Source organism: Melanotaenia boesemani, chromosome 8 (assembly GCF_017639745.1).
Source record: "Melanotaenia boesemani isolate fMelBoe1 chromosome 8, fMelBoe1.pri, whole genome shotgun sequence".
Classification (NCBI taxonomy): Eukaryota; Metazoa; Chordata; class Actinopteri; order Atheriniformes; family Melanotaeniidae; genus Melanotaenia; species Melanotaenia boesemani.
The window spans coordinates 25775273-25798218 of NC_055689.1; the positions used below are offsets into that span (position 1 = coordinate 25775273).

General features: G+C 38.2%; 1 protein-coding gene across 6 annotated transcripts in view; it reads right to left on the minus strand.

Annotated features, from left to right (window-relative positions):
* Positions 1–22946, minus strand: part of LOC121644736 (microtubule cross-linking factor 1) — a 91946-nt gene that overhangs the window by 32699 nt on the left and 36301 nt on the right. For 5 of the 6 annotated variants that reach the window (XR_006011306.1, XM_041992902.1, XM_041992899.1 and 2 more), the window contains exons 4-10: positions 22251–22310; positions 19505–20887; positions 14432–14584; positions 11209–11310; positions 10049–10273; positions 7286–7456; positions 3043–3210 (exon numbers count right to left, since the gene is read on the minus strand). Coding sequence is in view for 5 of the 6 variants with exons in the window: in XM_041992902.1 (XP_041848836.1) it covers positions 3043–3210; positions 7286–7456; positions 10049–10273; positions 11209–11310; positions 14432–14584; positions 19505–20887; positions 22251–22310 (2262 nt within the window). In the remaining variant the exon portion in view is untranslated. The remainder of the gene's footprint in view (positions 1–3042; positions 3211–7285; positions 7457–10048; positions 10274–11208; positions 11311–14431; positions 14585–19504; positions 20888–22250; positions 22311–22946) is intronic. The other variant, XM_041992900.1, reaches the window with a different exon arrangement.

Sequence of the window (22946 nt, forward strand, 5' to 3'; positions counted from 1 at the left end):
CTCTAGCTGATTGCAAGAGTTGTTTTTTCTTTCCACATCGATGGCTACCAGGCTTGATTGTCCTCCAATTCTTAAGGGAAAAGAAAATCTTGAGGTTAAATCAGACACAGCAGAGAAAGAAGCTCCCACTGCCAAGTCCACAAAACACTCATCAAATGAGCATGGATTCAATCCCTCCAGGCCCCACAGTTGTATCATTTCTGTTATTTGTTTTCTGTCATTGCAGACTTGGATCATATAGTCTCCTGTCAATTTCTAATACAAAGCAACAGAGTTTGAATCTTGTTTACTGCCAGTTTGAGGGTTTGATTTGACAAAATAGTACATCTGCAACAAAAGTGAAGAATTAAAGCACTGAGTGTCACATTAAAACAAAAATTCTGCCCTAAATAAAAGGAGACAAAACAAAAAGTGAAACTAGAATTAAATATCTTCAAGCAGCTTGTAGATTTTCTTTTTTTTTTTTTATTCTTTTATTCTTTATTTTGTTCACTTTGCACTGCATACCAGAAACTTGCTGAAGCTTAGGCCCAATGGGCTGGATAGGATTGCATGATATAGGACTCAGTCTAAAAAGTATATAAGTCACAGCCCACAGATAACGGGTTGGGTCTTTTTCGGATGCCAAGATCTCCAGATTTTTCTGCAGAAATCTGTATTGATGCCTGACTTTTTGTAATAAATCTCTTTTTATTTTTCAAGTCGCTGTCCGGAGACGTTTTCACCTGAAAGCCAACTTTTCCACATCTTCTGAACCAGACACATCATGTGTTACACAGTTTCCAGCTAAATATGCCTTTTAATTGCTGGTATAGGTCCCACGATGAATTGGACTAAGCGGAATAGAAAATGATGATTAGGCCTTTTTTGGGTTTCTTGATTAAATTAGTTAACAAGTCAGTGATCAACAAGGGTGTAGTGCTATCTGTTAAAGTAGGGGAACACACCTACCAGAATGCACATGCACTCAACTGGTGTATGCACGTGCACATGCACATACTGATTTTACTGCTTTATATGTTATGCAAATACTGTGTCGGTGGTGGCAAGTTTATATAAACTTAGCACATAAAGTAAGGAGATTTGTAATGACTGATTATTTTGCTCGTTTAAAAATACCAACTGGTGTTGTGTCTGATCAGTCACTTTTAAAACAAGTTATAATGTGTCAGGACCGTGCTTTTATGAGATGAGCAACACAGCTAAACATATGAAACGTGACCCCCCCAAAAGTGCCAATATATCCTGCAATACTCTACTGTTGGTATTTTTTTAGACATTTAATATGTATGAGACAAAGTCTGACCTTTAAAAAGGGGGGAGTTTATCACACATATTAGACAAGATTCCTTTAAAATATTAATGGACTGCCAGTTAAGTAATTAATGTACAAGGACATAATAATAATAAAAAAAAATTCAGGTGTGATACCTAAACTTTCTTAATATATCTTTGAATGTCAGCTACAGTTATTTAGGGCAAACTATTTATGATGCTGGGATAAATGGAGAAGTGGGTGATGTGCCCACAGTTTCACATGACAATCTGTGGGGGAAAATAATGATTAACTATCTGAATTTTAATTTCCAACAGGTTTACCAGAATTCATGTGATCACTTGATTAGTTCTCTGAAAGCAAATCATGCTGCTGAAAGTCAAGGCTACAGGTTGAGGATGTCCACAAGCTAAGATCAAAAGATTGCCCAATACCAGATATGAGTATTGCTAACATGACACCAATATATTTCTTTTATTATAAATATTGCAGCATTCCAGCAAAATATCGATTTTTAACATTTACATTAGAAAACAGCTGCTTCTCTGGATGTCCAGCATTTGTGGACCAACATTACCATTCACTGTGGAGTCATAGCTCCTGAAGGGCATATCTGGCTCATTAGCAGCTAAATTATCTGGTCTGATGACCAGCTGCTGCTGCTGCTGATCAGGTAGTGCACGAAGGACTCTACATTTCTAGCTGATAAAAATTTTTGCAATGTTAATGATTATTCAGACACTGCAGATTATCTGTAAACAAATGTAAGTAACAGAGACCCTGGGATTTCTCAAATTTCTGCAAAAATGTAATAATCTAGAACATGCAGTGGATACAAATCCAACACTTTTTTTTATAAAGCTCATTAGTATCTTTAAGTCTCTGAGGTCTTTCCGTCAGGGAATAAATGAGTTGAAGTCGATCTAAAAGTAGTTAAAGTTTTGTTTAAAGAGAGACTAAAAGAACTGTTAACACTGTCAATGCAGCTCATCCATTCTTTTAAAATAGACTTGTCTATGCACACACTTCAGATGTGGCTGATCTAAGGAATAAAAAATATTCCTTCAGGTTTCTTTTAATGAGCAGGATTATTCCGCAAACCCCTAATAACACAAAAGATGATGAAACAATTATCATTATGAAAACTTCCAAGAGTTTTTGTTTCTTTTTTTCACCTTGAGGGAAAAACTCCACCACTTTCTCTATTTAACAATCAAACTATGTTTGATGCTGACACATATACACAAAATCATTAATCAGCAGCCTCCTCTTTTGTAATCATATCAGCTGAAGAGGAATATCATCAGGAATATCAGAAGAGGCCTGACCAGCTGTCTTCACTTCAGAGAGAAACACTCAAGCATTTCCAAAAAGGAGGCGCAATGCTGAATGTATTAGCTTACACAATAACAGAATACAATCCATGATGCCAATTATTCATTATTTTTAACATCTACCTTTTATTTAAAAAATAATTGTTGAGAGTTGATTATGACATTATTTCTATCTGTCAGATGTGACCTGGATAAGGACATAAATAGGGGCTATTTCAAATTTTTTACAGCTTAAAATGTCTGACCAAGATAGGAGCAAAAATGAAAAGGATGCTTTTGCTTTTTTCATTTTTTTGGCCCTGAGAGGAATTTCATGCATGGAAGAGGCAACATGTTTACTGTCATCTTGCTGCTTACTGAAAGCACCCAGTGCTTCCTGTACCAGATTGTGTCCTGTCCCTTTAAAAGTGTGTGCTGAGACGCCATCTGTACCTGAGCAACCTGGCACTTCATCTCTGCCCACTTGACCTCCCAGGTGGCTTTGTCATTGGCGTACGATTGTTGCAGTTGGCATCGCCGAGTCTCTTCCTCCCGCAGCTCCTCACGAAACTCCTCCAGCAGCATCCTCACGGCCTGCAGCACTCGACGATTCTCACCAAACTGAGGAGTCAGAAAAAAGCACACACTAATAAAACATCAAGCCAAAACACTGGAAGTTGCGAAGAGCATGTGCCTTTTTTTTAATTTTTTTATTGCAGCCGGGTGTAAAATAATTAAAAAATAATTTGAAACCCTTGAAGCATGTGGTAGTTAAAGCTGCAACATAAACCTCAGTGTTTTGATTTATAAGACCTCGGGCTATGTGGGCAGCACGATCCACTTGAATGCCCAGTAGAGGAAAGCTTGGCTTTACTGACATATCTGCTCAGATAGGGCGTTCGCCTCTGGTGGTCCTGCTGGGAAAAGTCCTCATGGCTTGGCAGGTAGCAGCAAGGCACAAAATGAGAGTGTGATCACCTCGAGGTGTCACCACAGTGCTGTCAGTCCTGCCAGCCTGGACTGAGAACACAGTATGTGCTAAAAGATCATTTTGTAATTATATGAAAAGATAAAAGGAAACTTATTTGAATGTGACTATGACTACAAAATGTAGTTATTTAGACTAAAAGCTGATTTCATTGCATTAAGAAAAACAACGCAGCTTTACAAATTTACAAGTTCTTCAATATTAAAAAATACTGCATTGTTTAAAACCATGTAGCCACACCATGGTTTTCTAAACTACCCCTTTCTGAAGCAATTCAGATGTGTCTAAAAGTGTAAAACTGTGTGTGTGGTCTCAGTAGTGCAGATACAAGGAAAGTGCAGGCTGGGGACCTGCTTGCATTGCTTAAATAATGTTGAAAAGCTCTACAACAGGGATATCCAGCCATTCATTTAATTCTGCAGGTTTTAGATGTGTCCCTGCTTCAACATACCTGATTTACATTAACGGGTAATTAGCAGGTTTGTGCAGGTATGTTGCAGCGAGGAAACATGGAGGACGGCAGCCATCAAGGAGCAGAATGGGACATCCCTGCTATGTGGAACATTTGAATATTTTCAAGTCTTTTTAATAATGTTTTTTATGTAAATATAGAATAAGCACGAGTACTGCATCTTTCATGAAAAAGTAATATCAGATCAAAAGGTACTCACACAAAAAACTTCCTGTCAAAATTTCTAAGTACAGTACAGTGACATCTTAATCCCATGATGCTGATCATATGCTCATGTATGAGGGCAAAGCCTTCACTTAGGGAAAACTTTGTATACTGACACCATTTTTTTTATCTGTGTATCAATTAACAAGAACCGAAAAAGATATTTTAGCAAAAAAAAAAAAAGTTTTCCCTACATTTCTATAACAAATGTCATCACGGGTGCAATGAAGTAGTAACAACTGGAGACCTGTAGTATATAAGACAGATTTGGTTTTTATGTTTAAACCTCACATGCATAATTCTCTGATTTTGTGTCCTGAAGTCTGTTAAATTTTAGTTGAATTGTTCTTTAATTGCTTGAGAAACTAGTTTCATATTCAGTTTACATGATGTGCTGATAACGCTCAATACAAAATGTCATGAGAGTTTAGAACCACTGGAGGGAAACTATCCCACCTACATCATTAATGATATTTATATACACTTAAGCACCTCAGTGGTATCAGCTATCGGTCAAACTGAGGAGAACGAGTGAGGATTTCTCCCTCACACATCTGATATTCTATTTAAATTCTTACCAAGTTTCTGGAAACTCTGAATGACCTCTTTACAGCTTAACATAATGTCTCCCTCTGGCTGCAGAACTTATCTGCTTTACTGTGGTAGCTGGTATATATGATGTTGACAGGACTCTTCTTCAAACAGGAAAACTGCTCACACAGAGTAATGTCACTATTCAAACTGCGTTTATGATGTGGGGGGAATAAAATCTAAACATATGACAAAGTAGAGCACTTAGGGCTGCTTAATAATGCATCCCATACAAAATGCTTATACACAGCGTTTACTTTAACACACGGGTAAAGAGATGGACTGAGGTAGTGCAGACCTCAACACATGCTGTGTGTGGATGGAAACAATAAAAAACACAGCTTCTTTAAACTTTGCAAATAACCAGGTCTTTGTGTGTTTTAATCTCAAGATGAAGCAAAAAACTGAGTGTGCTGAAAATAATTACAGCCTCTAACTAGTTAAGTGGGTCAAAATCTGCATACTGTGCCAAACAGCTCTAATGAATGGCTGCCAAACTGGTGTTCAATGAAAAAAAGAAAGTAATGAAGAGTACAACTACGGTATGCCAGTGTTTGAGAAAATACTCACAGTGACTTTTCATCTTCATATATTTGAAGTGTTTTGTTTTTTCCTGCAATTTCACATTTCAAAGGTCATTAAAATTGACCTATATTTAATTTTTATTAATTATGTTTTTGATGTGTACTTTAAATCTGTAGGTAATCTTGCATCACTCTGAATAAATATAACAATGGCGTTCCTCAGGGTTGTGTTTTTGGCTTCTTTTAATTAACATTTATGTGCTTCATTTGCACTTATCATAGGAAGAAGAAAAATGTTATCAAGGTTACATGGACATAATTACATTGCCAGAGGACTATAATCTCTTACACCCAGCCGTCAAATCTGAGGGATTAAAGGTTAGGTAATTGTCTTTGGAGAAAATGAACAATCTTGAAAAATGTGTGCACAATTTCAGTCTGAGTGTGTCATTATTTACTCACACCTGAATCTTCACAGCCTTACCAAGTCAGAAACTAAGTCATCTTAATCCCCTGAAGAATATTTGAAGGATTAAAGTTAATGTCTCAAAGTGAGTCATAAAAGCGTGTCCATGCATTTCGTTCTGTAGACTTGATTGCTGTAACGAACATCAATCAGACCGCTGAAGATAATTCAGGCTGAGTCCTCATTAAAACCAGAAAACTGGATCATATCACATCTGTTCAAAGTCTGTTGGCTTATAAAGCTGTAAATGGTTTAGTGTAAAAATATATTTCAGATCTTTGGGTAAAAGATGCTTTCCCCTTTTTTTCCATCCAGGAAGTAAACACTGAGCGGCTGCTTTCGGTGTTAATGCATCACATTTGTGGACTAAACTCAGAACTGCAGGTCTGCTGCAACTATTGAGTCCTTCAAATCAAATCTTCAGACGTTCCTGTTTATCCCTGCTTTACTTATGCTTAAACCAAAGTACATTAACTAATAACTTTGACTGCAATCTATTTGACACTTTTTTCAACTTTCTTTTATTGTATGGACTCATGATACATTATGTTTTAGTACATTAATCATAACTCTTAATGACATAACTCTTAATGAATAATCTTGTTGAATTATGCTGAATAAAGAAATTTATTGATTATTTTTGGTATTATTTGTCATGTTTGTGTCTGCAGTACAACGGAGCGCCGCCAGCATTCACTTCGCAGTCCTGTATTATATCATTTTGATAAAAACTGAAAGTTATTTGAAGTGATTAAGTCCAATGTTTCGAAGATTTACTGTATATACTGAAGGCTGGTAGCTGTGGGATGTTTGAGGCTGCACTTGCACATTAATATTTACAAACTTCTCTCAGCAAAAGTAGACATTTTTTGGATTATTTGTTTTATGATTCAGGTAAATGAGTCAGTCAAACACTAAAGTTCTCAGTCTGGATTGACAACATCATCAGGGGGAACTAATGTATATGTGCAAGACATTTAAAGATCCTAATCTAAAATTGGGTTTGTATGACGCTTGGAGTAAAAGCTCTTGATTGGCCTGTACCCTAAACCCATTGGGTTTAATTAAAAGTATGCTGCATTTATGCCTAAACTAATAACTAAAAAAAAAAAGGTGTCTGTTTCATTAGATGACCAGTTAGTGGATCAAATAGTTTTGTTTAACTTACAAAAATCAGATTTTTTTTTTATATTTGCACAGAATTTATGATTACTAAAGTTAAAACCCTAGTGTGATTGACATCAAAAGCTCAGATTATTGAGAAAGCTATGTGGTGATTTTCAAGTACAAATCTCACTCTAATATAAATCTGCCTGAAGGTTTCTAGATGCCAACACAACCAGAAAAACTCAAATCTCTTTTTACATTTGCAGCCAAATGGTTTGTAACTCAGCTTTACAAAGTATAAGCTGCTCAAACCACCAGCCAAGTAGCTGTAAACGGTCCTGTACCTGTCTTTGATGCTGCAGGTGTCGATCAGGTGATGGCAGAGGTATGGTGGGTCCGATGTCGGAGGCGTCTCCTTGAGTTTGTGGTAAACATAGTCTGTCGTCTCGATCCAGCTCACCCTCTGCCTGCTCTGTTATCACTCCCAGTTCTGGGAAGCCCTCCAGCTTCTCAAACTGGAACAGATGATACAGCCATTAAACATTAGGTTTTAATTCATGCACTTTGTTTTTAGTATCAACACATTCTGTCTCGTGTCTGATGTGAGGGAGCTTTTCCAAAAATGCACTGGGAAGGAGGCAGAGAAACACTGTGGATGAACAGGTTAACAGTCTGTTACAGAGTTAATACAACCACTTTCACATATATCTGTTATTTAATTTATAAGTTACTTTAGCAAAACATAATTTAAAGTCGAGCTGTGAAGAAGCATTGAACACAAATACTTTAAAGCCTTGAAGCAGTCTGTTCATCATCAGACTCCTGTGGCCTAAAGAAAGCTGTTATTCTGTGCTCAAACTTACAACAATGTACAGAAACATTTCTACAGATGTTGTTATTCTGGATTAAAACGCTTTATGTTGTTAGAATCATGACACTTTGATCTATTAAACAATATAAAGTAAAAGGAAATACAGCAGCTGATCCATAAAGAGTTGAACCACACAGATTGGCAGGAGCACAGTTGTATGAATTTGACTTATAAATGTACAGATTGTAGAGGCAAAGATTTATCGTCCTTTTTGTGGTCTGGGTACCTCCAAGTACTTCTCCAGTCATATTTAAAGCTGGTTTAATTACATGCAGGTAATCGCTGTGCAGAGCAACAGAGGCAAAACACATCAAAATGAAATCTCAAAAGCTTTAGAAACCTTCTGTGCCATATCATGACCATTTAGAAGAGATCAGGAAGTCTTGACTCGCGTATCCCTTACACCTGACCAGGATGTCTTTTGGCTGCTGGAAGCCCGGAAATATTGGACACTGACGTTTCGAATCAAAGCATCCTTGAAGTAACATATCAGTGGCCAGCTTTAGAAGTCATCACTGTGACTTGTACACCAGTAAAAGTCTCTGCCAATAAGACAAGCTTTAAGCTCATTCTGTAGTTTATATCTGTAAAAACCAAATACATTATTTCTTAACACCAACGAACTCAGTAAGTTATTAGAGCTGCAAAGTGAATCAACAGATTTCTCCTCTTCGATTTAATCAAGTGAAATATTGCAACACTTAAGTCTGACTACTTGATTTCTTTGTTTTTGCTTGGGCACAAGTGCATTTGTCCAATATTTTTGAGCTGCAATATTATTTCATGGTCTTTTAAACAATTCTATCGTCATCATCTTTTATATCCAGTTGTAAAATTTGGACTTTTTTTTTTTTTTTTTTGCTTTAAAGACAGCTTTGCATAATAAAGGTTTCCCAAATGAAAGCAAACTTGTTCATGGCCTTTTATGATTAACTGTGCATATTTTAACATTTTGGATTTGCTCCACAATGGTCTTTATCCTTAGAAAACTGCAATGATGAACAAAGCCAAGTGAACTGCAGACTTCAATAGAAAATGTGCAAATGACTTAAAAAGTAATTATACATCTCAACATGACTAAACCTTTGCAGACTAATCAAGGACAAGTGTAAAATAAGCTCTCTCGTTCTCACCTGTATTATAAAAGTGGGAGGAATTGTTTAATTTTATTGTGAGAGGAAGATATTTTACTTTACAAAAGGTTCTCTGGAGTTGTGTGTGATAAACATCCAACAAGGTATATTGTGGCTCCTCACTACTGCACCATCTGTAAGCACAAATTAGATTTCACGACAGGACATCGAGTGAATGAACTGATGAGTCATGTTACAGAAATTTAATTGAGTTGAAACTACTGTACAGACTCATATTAAATCATTCAGCCCAAGAGAAAAAGAAAAGCCGGTAATATAAATAAATGCTTTCAATGCTGTTAGTCGCTGTTGCTGATTTATATTGTGCCCTAAAGCAAAGCAGCTACAGACAATATGAGGAAAGAGGTCCAAAACAGCTGAGATAAGGACTGTAATTACAGAAACTAAAGCTCTCTCAACAGAAAATTCAAGGTGAGAGTTTACAGAGGAGGCCAAACTGTGCTGTGATCTCTGGGGATCCTCTGAACATTTGAGAGGAACAAAACATGAATCTCCTAAATTACAAGCATCAACCAGAAGTCTGAGAGGATAACAAGAAAAAGAAGAGCATCGACCATCAAATCGACAAACTGTACAACAAACCGAGTCGCTCAATCAGCCGGGTAACCATTTAACCATCAGTCCTGCAGGTACTCGAGTCCCTGTGGGACGTAAAGGCCTCAAAGACTGAAAACAGCTTAAAAATGAGTCACTTGTTTGTTCCCACTCGCTTCAATTAGTTCTCGTTGAAAGACTCAATTCACAGCCTGATATGCTGCTTAGAAATGTACGATAGCGTGCATTTGCAATGTTTGAGGTATAAATGTAAATGACATGTGCTTTATCTTTCATTAATGAATCAAAGATATTATAATGACATCCTGGAGATGACCATTCTGCATATACAGCAATGTTAAAGCCACAACACACAAAAAGTCCACCTTGTTCTGATAACGTGGATCTCATCTTTCCATTATCATACTTTAAAGCCTTCAGGATGTGAGTAATTAACAGAGAAGAACATTGGAGGAAACACACAACTTCAATGTGTTTTCAGAAAAGCCTCTTAAAAAAAAAAAAAAAAAAAGATGAATCTGACTCACTTCCAGATGCACCATCTTGTCTCCTGAGTCATCCTTGTGGCCAAGCCTCCAGTGCATCAGGATCCCCCTGAGCTTCATGTAGAAGATGATGGTGTTACGTCTGAAGAGGCGGACCTCTTGTTGAAGCATGTCTTTCTCCTGAGTCCAGGACACCTCATGACTCTGAAGGCCCTGAAACTCCAAACCTTCATGCTGCCCCTCCAAATGCAAACGCTCGTCCTCCTGCTGCAGAAGAAAGCATGATTTAAATGTTTAATTCATTCAGCTACAATATTTTGTGACTACGTACAAATGCAATGTCCCTGTCAAATAACTCAAATAAATAAATAAATAAATTCGTTCACAGCTGGCCTATTCCAAAACTTTAATAGTTTTTCTATGGTTTTGAGTGTTAAACAGAGACAATCGTTCCCCATTTTCAGTACATGATTTTTAAGTAATGGTTTCATATTTAAAAAATTAAAAGAAAAGCCCACCAATAGTAATTTTTTAGTTAATGGTGATTTGTCAGAAACTGAGGTTTAAAATTCAGCTGTCACTTTAACATGGCAGCTGTAATAGCCTTAAGGTATGAGGCCACCGCAGCTATTAGACATTTCAACCAACACAAATTTGTGTATATAAAAAATGTTATTTTTTTCCGCTGAAAATTTTCTTTTGTTTGGGGTTGTTTTTCAGCATTTTTGTTCTGAACCCCAGGACCACTGTAGATGATTGATCACATAAAAAAGAGTAGAAGTTGAAACATAAAAATGTTTGAGATACAAAAACCAAATTCTTTAATATTTAAAAACAAACAAAAAAAAAAAAATCTAATCACCTCTTCAATTCATAATTATACTACATGACTGACAGCTTGTAGTCCAAACAAATCCCCTTGTTTTTCTAAAGCTTTCATTATATAATCTTGGAAAAAATCATAGTAACTTCAGTGAAGCGAGACTGACGTGTTGTAAGAGCAACACTGCATCTGTCAGACTGAAAGCAGCACATTGTCAGTCTTAGTCTAAAACAAAGGACAGATTAGAATATCAACGTTCTTCCAACTTCAGAGTGATGCATTATTAAAATGATGCTCAAACTTCACAAAGACTCAGTAGCAGAGCAACTGATGCAAGATACTGTTGGTCTTTCCATTAAACTGCGTCGTCATTCAGTACCTGAGGCAGCGTCCCGACAGCTTCCCGCTCCTCTGCTGTTGCTCTCGTCCTTCGTTCGTGATCCAGACGAAGCTGGACGTCAGAAGCAGGCGTTTCCCGGAGCTGAACCCACAACAGCACAACAAACACTTACTTAACCAGCTCCTTGAATATGTTGTCACATACTAATTTTCTTTTCGCCTTATTTAAAGTCTATTTGGCATTTCTGGGTGAGATATATCTACTTGATTAAATTTGCTTTTGTTGCAATCCACTGTAAAACAATGAAAATCACTGGGGAATGTGGATAAAAAATCTTAAATTAGAGTTTTACACACACACACACACTTATTAAAACTGCTGCTGATTTCTGAGTGAGTTCACTACAACGTTATATAGAAAGATCAAAGCTAATGTTCACTTCAAATTTTAGTAGAACCTTGTCAGCTACTTTTTTGAGTTACCAATTACCACTACGTTTGGTTTAACAGAACCGTAAAAAAAAAAAAAGTAGCATAATAACATTGTCATCTTATAAAAGCAGTAATATAAAGACAGAAATGGTGCAGGAACTGCAGAACTCTGTGCAGACAAACTGGTGTTTATTTTATCACCAAAAGAGATCTTTGTTAACATAAATAATGTGTAATTATATTAAAATACACCTAAAGATCCATTTCACAAAGCAAATACAGCAGCTGCAACAGGAACTTGTGAGGTTTGCTTTACTACATGTGAAAATGCTCGTAGGGAAATGAAATGCTCATGTTTATGGTTTTGAATGTGATGATTCATCTTCAGATTTAGGTGAGTGTATAAAACCATCACTGCCTTTCTTTTTAATACCTCAAAGTCCAGACTGCAACATTTTGAAAAGTGCAGCCGCTTTTTTCTTTAATGTGATTTCAGTTCTCTGTCCATCGCCGCGACTCTACTGAACCGTCCAACAGTAAGTTGAGCCGTTTAGTTTGTGCTGACCCCCGATCCCTCGCTGTCAGCCCAATGTCAAATGCAAATCACACATGGCGACAGTGCAGAGCTAATCCTGCCACATCTGAGCTGCTTTCCCCGTTCATTCATTCATTTTACCTCATAGATTACACTGCAACAGAAGGCATGGGGACAAAAAGAAATCCACACAAATGTACTATAACTGTGGCTGTAGTAGTTGTGTCACATCACTACTGCCAGTACTCTGCATTACATAACAGCTGGCAATTTCTTATGAGCACAAGCATGAAGCAGCGATTATGAATCACTGTCCTTTGACTCTCTGGTCGCTTTATTAAACAGCCAAGGATTTAATAGATTCAAGATATGTGCTGGAAGAAGTGCAAAATTTTTTCTTTTGACACATCCGTGTGCAGACTGCAATCAATTTCACATGCATTAAATATGCTGAGTCGAGTCATGAAAGTGTAGCTGGTAGTGATGAAGCAGTGCCAAAGGACATCACCTCTGGCACTGCGTGCAAACTCAGCTCTAATGCACTGAATGACCACTAAATCCTCACAAGTCATGTCAGTATACAAAATATCTGCACACGGCTGCTGCTTCATGCTGTTTTAAAGGGCAACAAACCACCACCAGCAGGCAAATTTCTTACTGGAACATAAAATGTGAGTAACTTTGGTGCGCTACCTGAACAAAATGTTATCCCCCTTCTTTATTGAGTGCAATACCCTCCATTTCTTTCCTCAATTAATAAAAAAAAAACTGTAGAGGGGTGTATGTCACACATTTTAATAAAAGAATGCAAAATCAAAAGGAGAATAAAATAAATCATAATAACCAAACAAACATCGGTAGCTGTGGGAGTGGATTTCAATGTGAAAGTAGAGAGTGAATGAAGTGAGATTGTGTTTGTCATAAAGTGATCATGGCTGGAGTTTCAAAGACATGCTGGACTGAGTGGCCTTCTGATAAGAGCACATTTGACCTTGTATAGTTTAAAAATCACCCGAAACAAGTAAGTAGTGAACCGCGCTCAGAAACTCCTCAAAAACTTTGAGTGAACCAGATTAAACCTTCTTGAGGAACTAAGATAAATTATATAATCTACTCTTTACTCTTTATATTTAATCTGCAACTATAAATACTATCGAACATTTTACAGGTGAGCAACCTGTAACAAACATAACCCCCAAAAAAAAACAACTCCAGAACACTGATTCTTGTCCATTTGATGAGGATGTCTATGTTTTATTATGGTTAAAGAAAACATATCGTGTTCAGATACAGTTCATAATTCTTTTTTCTAGGGTTTATAGAATAGGTTTCCACGGTTTTGTCTTCCTATATTTGAGGATTGATAAAAATAAAAAATAAAATTTACAAAAGAGGGGGGTTATTCTTTCATTTGATGTACTCGTTCCTTAGATGTTCATTGAATAAATCATTTTTATGTTTGCCAGAATCAATATAATGCATCAGAATAGTTTAAGATGATCTTATTTCCAAGTTTCAGGCCCTTAAAACATCTATAAAGACAAATATTTGCATATAAATATACAGAATCTGTAGACAAATATTCAGAAACAGATGTATACCTTTCATGTTCAAGCAAAGCAGCAAAGACCAATTATGTTTGAGTGGACATTAGTTGCATATAAACATTTCAGAAAAATATACCAGCAGCAGAGTGCATTAGCTGAGATTCAATCTAAAAACCATCAACTACTGCCTGAAAAGGATTTAAATCCATCTCGCACAATGACTCATGCTGGAAAAGGAAGTCAAAAATGCTCGATCTTCAATATTCAGAAATCTGCCGGCTACACTGGAGGGCAACAAATATTGGCTGCTTTTTGAATCAGTCATTATCCAGAAGCTGAATTAACAAAAACTTCCGGAAAATGTATAAAATTTACATAAAACCTATTTGCGGATATCTTAAGTGATGTAAATGGAGTTGATATCGGGAGAGGAAACGTTGGATTGATGCATCCAATCCTGTGTTGGTATGTTGCAGTGTCATTCACTCATGCTGAGATTGACATGCTTCAGTTAGTTTTGGAGTTGTTCTTTGGAGTTTTTATTGATCCTGCAAAATTGCATTTCACAGCTGCTCACCCTGAAAAAGCTTCATCACTCTTGTCTGAACCACATTTTGTTCTGAATTTTTGTTCTGAATCAGCTGATGAGGGAGAAATTAAAAGAAAACCTCAAAACATGTCCAGATTCATGCTTTAGACTTGGAAGTACTCGTGGTGGAAGGGAGATGGAGGAGGGAGGAGGCACTGACCTCTATTCTTAAAGCCAGGGGCCTGTGGTACCTAGTGAGTCCTGTGGCTCCCCTGCTCTGGGCCTGGCCCCCACCCTGGCTCTGGCTCTGGGGCTGGGGCTCCACGCCTCGCTCCTGTCCTAGACGCCACTCCAGCTCATCCCTCTGAACGGACTGTGAGTGACGTGAAGAGGGAAGGCAAGGAAAACGGGTGATGGGAAGAGGGTGTAAGGGAGTGGGGTTGAGGGAGTGGGGTTAGGGGTAACAGGTGCAGGATATAGGGGTGCAAGTGGTGGTGGAGGTGTTGGGGTGGGGTGGGAGGGGGGACATGTGTGAGGTGGATTGTGGACAAAAAAGACAGAAGACAACATACGGGGTGAGGGGACAAGAAAAGAAAGCGGGCAGGAGGAAAATAAAAAACAAAACAGAATATGGGTAAAGAATATAAGCAGAGGAGGGGGGAAAATCAACTAACTGACTAAACGATGTGGAAACAAACGGACTAGAGTACGAAGAAAAGCGCAAAGAGAAAGACCAACTTAAAGATGACGGCGTATGAGAGAGATGAGAAGAGAACGAGAATGAGGATGAACAAAATCATGGGCTGAAACATCTGGCGGGAACACAAAGAGGAACAAAGAGAGGGAACCAGGGGGGAAAAGAATGCAAAACACTTGTTATGAAGCGCATGCAATGAGGGATACATGAGTCCAAACCAACAGCTGAGAGATACCACGGTAAACTGCATAGCAAGAGCTAGTACGCTAAAAGGTTTTAACACACCCGTGCACAGCTTTGTGTGTACAAGCAGTACACAACAGTTGCATCTCGAGCCTGTATGATGCACATCATTTTGAGATCGTTTAACTTAAAAAATACAAAGAAACTTGAGGCCTGACTTGGAGTTTGAAGCAGCAACATGCTAGCTGCATCTTAGCTATAACTGTTGCTAGCTAACACTGAAGTTAGCATAAAAGATAAGAAGTGTTCACCAAAGGGGAAAACATTTATATATATGGGGGTATTTTCTATAGATTCCCAGATAATTATGACTTAACCAACAACTTGTATGTGAGGCAGTTGTATCTCAATTTGATCAGGATTAATGAATATTAAGATTTTTAGTGTCTCAAAGACCCACATGGTGTAATTTTAAAAGTTTTTTTCATTAATCCAAAAATATACGTTACAGTTATGACATGAAAAACAAAATAAGTTCTTCGTTATTTCATGAGAAACTAAGTTGCAATTAAAGCTGCCAAGTGTTATGCTAGCATCTTGTAAAACTGGCAAAGTGTCAAGACATCACATAAAATGAACTACTCTGCTTTAAACATGAGTACAGATCTAAGATGTTTCTAACTTTGCAAAAACTAAAGCATGCATACAACGAATAAAACACTGGTAGCTGTGTTTTAAGATAATATTGACTTTTGTAATACTGTAGTTTCCCATAATTACAAGATGTTAAGTAGTAATTAAAAACATTTAATATATCTTGAGAGAAAATGTAGTTATGTTTATGTTTACAAGATAAGACTGAATCCATATATATTAGAGTAATTCTGACTATAAAACATTTGATTACAATCTCCACGTCAACAAATGACATTTTTATCTGTTGTTGTCTGTTTGCAAGAAGAGAGTTAAAGCATAGCACGAGCATCACATTAAGCTGGATCAGTTTTTCTAAAATTTACTCCAAAAACAAAGTATCTGTCATTTCAAAGGATGCTCTTTCCAAGAGTGTATGATGTTTTTAATGCAATATCATTTATCATAAATGTGAGATCCATCTATTCATCCATTTTCCATATCATGGGAGGTCATAAATCTGAGATGCAGAAGCAATATTCCTAAAGAACTATTTTTGGCACATAATATAATAATTTATAAATCAAAAAAATAGAAAAACATAAAAAGAAAATAACAAGAAAGTTGTGCTGGTGAATGCACTTCTTTGGTTACCTTCCTTCTATTTTCATTATAAATTTACTGTACTGGATATTTATTGCTGCTTCAATGATCATTTAATTAAAAATAATAATAATAAAACCTTCAGCTTTTCTCAAAAGCTTTATTGTTCTGAACAAACAGTGAACTGTTAGCAAGCAGTCAGCTGTGACTAAACCACCCAGCTTCACCCAGACTAACCAGTGAGTCCTACAGGCAAGGGCGTAAAGCAGAAAGAAGTCATTGGATAGAATGAGCATGGAGGCAGCTTCAGTCTATTATCTCTACAAAGCAGACTGTTATTCAAGTAAGAAATGTTTGAAGAGCTGTTTGTTTTATTCTGTACATCAGTCTGGCTGATTAGAAAAGAAACACAAGATGTCTGCCTGATCATGCAACACAGAGATAATGAACCTGCTTTGGAAAAGTACACTGTATTTTGACATGTTGACTTACACAAAGCTGTGTTAAAACAAGGACAGAAAGCAGCACGCCAGCCAGCAAGGTTCTTCCACAGGCAACTCACACAGTGCCATGCAGCTCAGTTTCAGACACTTTTTATGGTTTGTCTCTGAGGAAACACTGTGGCGTAACCAATCTTAAGTGTGTCTACAGTATATGTGTAATGATAGGCTGTGGAAACAGACACACCCTTCATGTGTCATAGTAATGATGGTGTAGCAGAACAATTCACAGCATCAAGAAAGTCAAGCCAAATGGAAGAAGCTGCTATAACTCCTTTTATTACTTACTACATTCACAACAAGCACCCTCCCTCTGCCCCGGCTGAGTGGAAGCAGGGCAGCTGCAGACAGTGAGTGGAGGGAAGCAGGCGGGCAGGGCTCCTGGCTATGAAATGTGCATGGAGATGCAGATGTAAAGGCGGCAGTAGCAGCAGGAAGCAATGGTGGTCGCAGTGGGTCTGAGGAGGAGTGGCAGAGGTGCCAGTATGGTAGAGCTGGGTGGCCTACAATGGAAGGATCTGATACTGCATGTCATTCTGTGCTTACAGTACAGGGGTGCGTTTGGAGAGGGGGGGGTCTATCAAGTTTTTCAAATGATCCATGTCTGGAGGATTGGGGTTCGGATCTTTTCAAGTATATCACACCTGTTTCATGACACTCCAGGTTTTCTTTCCTTACAAAAGGTTAACCAACTCAGTACTTCTCAATAAATGAATAACCAGCATTGTAGTTCTGGTTGTACAATCAAAGTTTGTCAGTAAGTTTTTGACACATCACTAAAGTTAAACTTATCAGATATACATATAACCTCTCTTGAACCCAAAAATCTAAAATGAAAGAAGTAATCGTATAGTATTTGCTGCATTCATGATAAAAATTGAAACCAAATTAAGGTCAGTTGATATCTTTGTATGGCAAAGTATATTTCTTGAGCATAAAGAATGACTTTATTAGATACCTCCTCAGTTTGCAGTCTCAGATTATCAATGCTCAAATTTGAGCCCAGTCTGACCAGAAGCTGCAAAAAAGGTTTGTCAAAGTCTCTAAAATTTAGTAAAATCTAGTACCAATTGTGAAACGGCAATTATTCCTTGAGCCAGCATTTTGTGTAAGGCAGTGTTAATGTAAAAGCTCATTTATGCTCACTTTACCTATGTAAATAGGTTATAAGATTAGCAAACCTAAGTGTCCACATACTTTCATACATTCTTTACATTGGCACGGTCGCTAGGCAACACATCCACTAGAGGGCAGTGCAGAGTTCAGAGTTTACCTCCAAGCTCAGAGTTCGCAAATATGATGGCTGTGGAGAAGATCATGATAATGTACATTCTCAGAAAGAGACACAAAAAGAGGCAGCGCAGTAGACAGCGGTGGTCTGGTCACATGTCTGCAATACTACAACACTGTCCCCACAGTTTCCAGTGGTACTGCTCCATATGCTAGGTCAGGCTACACATCTGCAAGCTCTCTGAAAATGGACCGAAGTACATACGTAAAGGATGCAGAAGACAAATCTAAGACGTCTACTTGGGTATGCACATTTAGCATAAAGGAGCCTTAAATGGTAAGACATCAAGCATCAAACTTCATCACATAGCAGGACATAAGCTGCTTTTCTAAATATTTGAATATGCAGTGATAGTAGGACTGAAAAAATCAGCATGTGCTATGGACCATCATAGCCACTACATGTTTTGCTGTAAGTGACCAGTTTACTGTCACCTCGTTGGAACACTGTTATAAAGACTCTGTCCTTATTCTGCCTGCAAAATTTTGTTAATTCACACTGACCAGACAAAGATGCTGTAGCACCAACCAGTGTTCTTTCATATCGCGCGTCGGCAGAGTTGGTATATCCTCATTGGCCGATTCTCACTTATTCAGAGACAACTGTTTCAACGCTGTGGCTGCCTTAGAGCTACATCAACTTTGCCAACCCGTCCTACCTCAGTACCATGCAAACGGGTTATTCTTGATACTTGAGTGCAGCAGTGCGTTTTCAATGACCATAAGAAGCCAGGTGGTGCACCTTGACTGGTAAAAGTATGTCTTAATGTAATATGCTGCCTCATTTCTGTATGTAGAGTTGAAATATTTCAACTCTCTGCATATATGAGGACAAACTTGAAAAAATCCGAACCCATCCATCTGGATGTGTTTGCCCACAACTTAATGAGATTCCCATCGACAAGCACGGCTGTGCAGAGTGCTTAAGATGTGTGGCGTTACCACTGTCTCTAATTAAAGCTGTTTTTTTTTTTTTTTTTATTACACACACTGCTGACTTGAGCTCTCACTTAGTTTATTTTGGCCTTAAATGGTCCATTAATGAATGAATGCTTAGGGACATTTAATTCAAACCTAAATGGATTCTCACATTTACAAATACACTGCCACAATATGTGTCCAGATTCTGGTGCTGTTTACTAAAAGTTGGAGACAGTTTTTTTCTGTCTGCTGGAGAGCTGATTGATGAAATCATAATATAATATTTGTTATGAAGATGTGAACAAGTGGATTACTTTTAAGATTAATGCTACTCTTTGCAGTGGTTGTCAGTAAGTTTTAAGTAATTCCTTATCCTTATTTTATTTTATTTTTTTGGCAAACCCAATGTAACAAAAGATGCCACTTTACAGTGCAGAGCTGGCAACAGGAAGTGTGTTAAACTCACCTGGAAGTCTGTCACTAGGTCTCTTCCAAAGGTGCCAATGGGAGAGTCGCGGGACATGGAAGTGACTGTGGACAAGAAGCTGTTTGACTCTGTCAGAGTTGGCATTGGTGACAGATCATCTGTTCTTTCTCTAAGCCCCTCCCCTATGTGGTCCAGTTTCTCCATGAATATGTGTAACTCAGTGCGGAAAGCTTTCATGCGCGTATTGATGGTGTCCAGGATTTGAGTGTCTGGTTTGGATCCAGATGTTGCACTGTCTTCAGAGCTCTCTCCTGTTGTCACAATCAGCCTTCCTTCAAAGACCAGACTGTCAGTGTCCGTGATCAGACGGTCCACTGACTTCCCGAGTCTGTCAGCCTCGCGCTTCACATTAGCGAAAGACTCCCGCTCTTCCCTTCTGCGATTAGCTAGCTCAGTGGCGCTGAGGTCGCTGCCGTCTGAAGGTTTGATGCTGCCTAACCCTGAGGTGGTTGCTGTTTTCTCAAATAAATCTTCAGAATCACTCTCCCCTCCAATAGGGCCCTCCCTCTTGGGCTGGAGGAGAAGAAGTCTTCCTGCCTCCTCGTCCTCGGTGGCTTCCCGCCGTCCCGCATCACTTTCTGCATCGCTGTCTCGAGGGCTACCAGTGCGCAGGCCAAGGTGTGCAGCCAGGTCACAGCGCTGGACGTTGGACATAAGGACACGATTCTCATACTGAAGCTTCATGACCTTTCCACTCAGCTCGTTTATCTGCATCCTGGCTGATTTAAGCTCCTCCACCATTATGCCGCTCCCGTTCCCGCTTCCCCCATTGCCAGGTTTAAACAATCCCCCCTCATTGCCTTCCTCCCCAAGAGGCCCAGAGCTGCTGCTGGGGCCAAACTTGAAGCGATTGAGTTCAGATGTTAGCTGCCTGTTATGATCCTCAATCTCTGAGATAGAGCGTCGCAGCAGCTCAGCCTCCTCTTCAACAAACTGGAGATGGCGACGTAGCTCACTGGCCGACTCCAGCGCATCACCGCCATATGGCGATGAGGGCATACTGGAGAAAGGCTCCCGCCCAAAGCAGTCCCTTTCATACTGACTGCGGATATCTTCGTTTTCTGCTCGTAAACTACGGTTTTCCACCTCTAACTCAACGATCTTTCTTCCCAGAATGTTAGCTTCCTCCTCCACCAGCTTGAGACGCAATCGTAGTTCAGCCTCTCGTGTCGTATGGGGGCCGCCGCCAGAGCACTCCGTAAGAGGAAGAGGACTGTCGATGTCCCCGTAAATGGATTTGTACTTCTCAAGCTCCTGTTCGAGTTCATCCTTTTCCCGACCAAGTTTTGCCATCTTCTTCCTCATCAGGCTTGACTCCTCTTTGGCAAACTGGAGCTGGCACCGGAGGTCTGCGCTGTCCTCCTACACCAGTGATATGTATATTAGCAAAACAATTTGCTAACATCTTTGCAAACATCTTTTACAATCTGATAAAAGTTTTCATAGATTTTACTTTCCGGCTCCCCCCGTCTGTCTGTAAGCTGCTTTGCCCAGGCCATTTTATTCACAGTGAGAAAAAGCCACAAATGCAATATATTATTGATCTTTTAGAGAAGCTAAACATTTTCCAGTAATTCTCTTGCTACATGTTTTTCAAACAGCAGGAAAGCAGTTTAACCTGAAAGGTGGAAATGGTGTTTATGGTATAGACCACAAGCAAACTATTACAGTATGTTTGTTGTTTTAAGGGATAATGCCAGACGAGGTGTTCATTATCATAACGGACAACGCAGAGGCGTGAACTGTCTGCTTCGCGTCGTCTATTAATTTTTGATAATGACCCATCGAAGGGCATTATTCCACTTATACCAAGGTCACTTACAAAAGAAAAAAGTTGTTCACAAGAGGCGGCTGAGTGGATTTTTTTCATTGTGACACGTTGTCAAGGTAACCGGCTCTGACACAGAACCTGCAGCTCGGTCGGCCGCAGCTGTATGTTAACGTATGCTTTGAGTTTCTGTTGCCACGGTTACCAACTAGCGTTTAGCTAGCGCAATAATTTACAACAAAAGGCTATTTGACCGGAAATTGTTTTTATAGGTGTCCTATAATAATAATTAATTGAAGTTCTTTTAATAATCTTTAGACCAAAATAGATCCTGCTCACTACTCTTACCTGTAAATTTATTTCTTTAAAAAATGAAGGTAAATTTTTTTTTATTAATTTCAATTAACCTTGTAATGTTATAAAACTACAAAAAATACTTAATTCAGGTTTTTTGTTGTTGTTTTGTTTTTTAAGCTTGACACTGAGCTACACTTAAAAATGCTATAATTGTTTTTAAATCACTCACTTGTCACTGGATTGTAAGATTTAAAAGCAGTCACTTAAAAATTTTCTAAAAATGGGCATTTTTAAATTCTTTTCACTGGCTTATATCACATTCATCAGTTTTTAATTCAGAAGAAGTTTTTTCTATAACTTAAAACAGCTCTGCCATACATTTTACCTTCATGAAACATTTGATTAATCCCTTTGTCCAATTCCAAAACAGTGATAATTGTAATGATAATTCTCATGAGGGTAAGTTTTAATGCCATGTACTGACATTTCAAAAACAAGAGATTTTTACAAAAGACACAGAAAACAGCTTAAACACCACAACTTGTCTCTTTAACGTGCTCTGCTGACATTACAATAAAATAAAATGATATATTCTATATTTTTATGCTTGTAGTAAATTTTACACATAAATTCAAAGGTAAGGGATATTTATTTTTTCACCTGGCTTGTGGATTTCTTGTCTTTAAAAGCTTCCCTGCTTCCTCGTCGCCTCATTGTGGTCTGTGGAAGACAAAACAAGAAGGATGTAAAACAATGACACAGAAAAACTTGTTTTTAAAACGTCCTTTAAAAAATCATTACAGGAGATTAAAAAGACAAAAGTTAAAGCAACTAATGAAAGCAATGTAAGGGCATTAGTGATGATCTCTGCAACTCTAAGCTGCTATTGATATTTTCATATGTCATGAAGCCAGTTGCTATACAGACAATCATTGTAATCATGTAACACCAATGAACAGTTCAGCATGATGTGCACCAACTCCCTAATGTGAAGCACACATAGAAAAAAAAAAAAAAGCCAAAGGAACATTAATTTATGTGGCTGTCTTACATAACATCATCAGGTCAAGGCTAAGTCCAATATGAAGTGTTTACTCTAATTCAGATTTAGGATCACATGACTTAATTACTGTCAGGTTCATTCAAAGTCATAGTTGTAGCCTGTGGCTAAGGACAGCATCATTATCAAGTCAGTCTTACTCCAATTCAATGGACCCTATGAGAGATTTACTGTACATGTTGTGAGAAACATCCTCTATGACACAATTCAGATCTCTATTCAGCTCAACGGCATTAATGAGGTATTTTGCTGTATGATGCACCAGAGTGCTTTAGATCCCATTCAGACGTCTTATC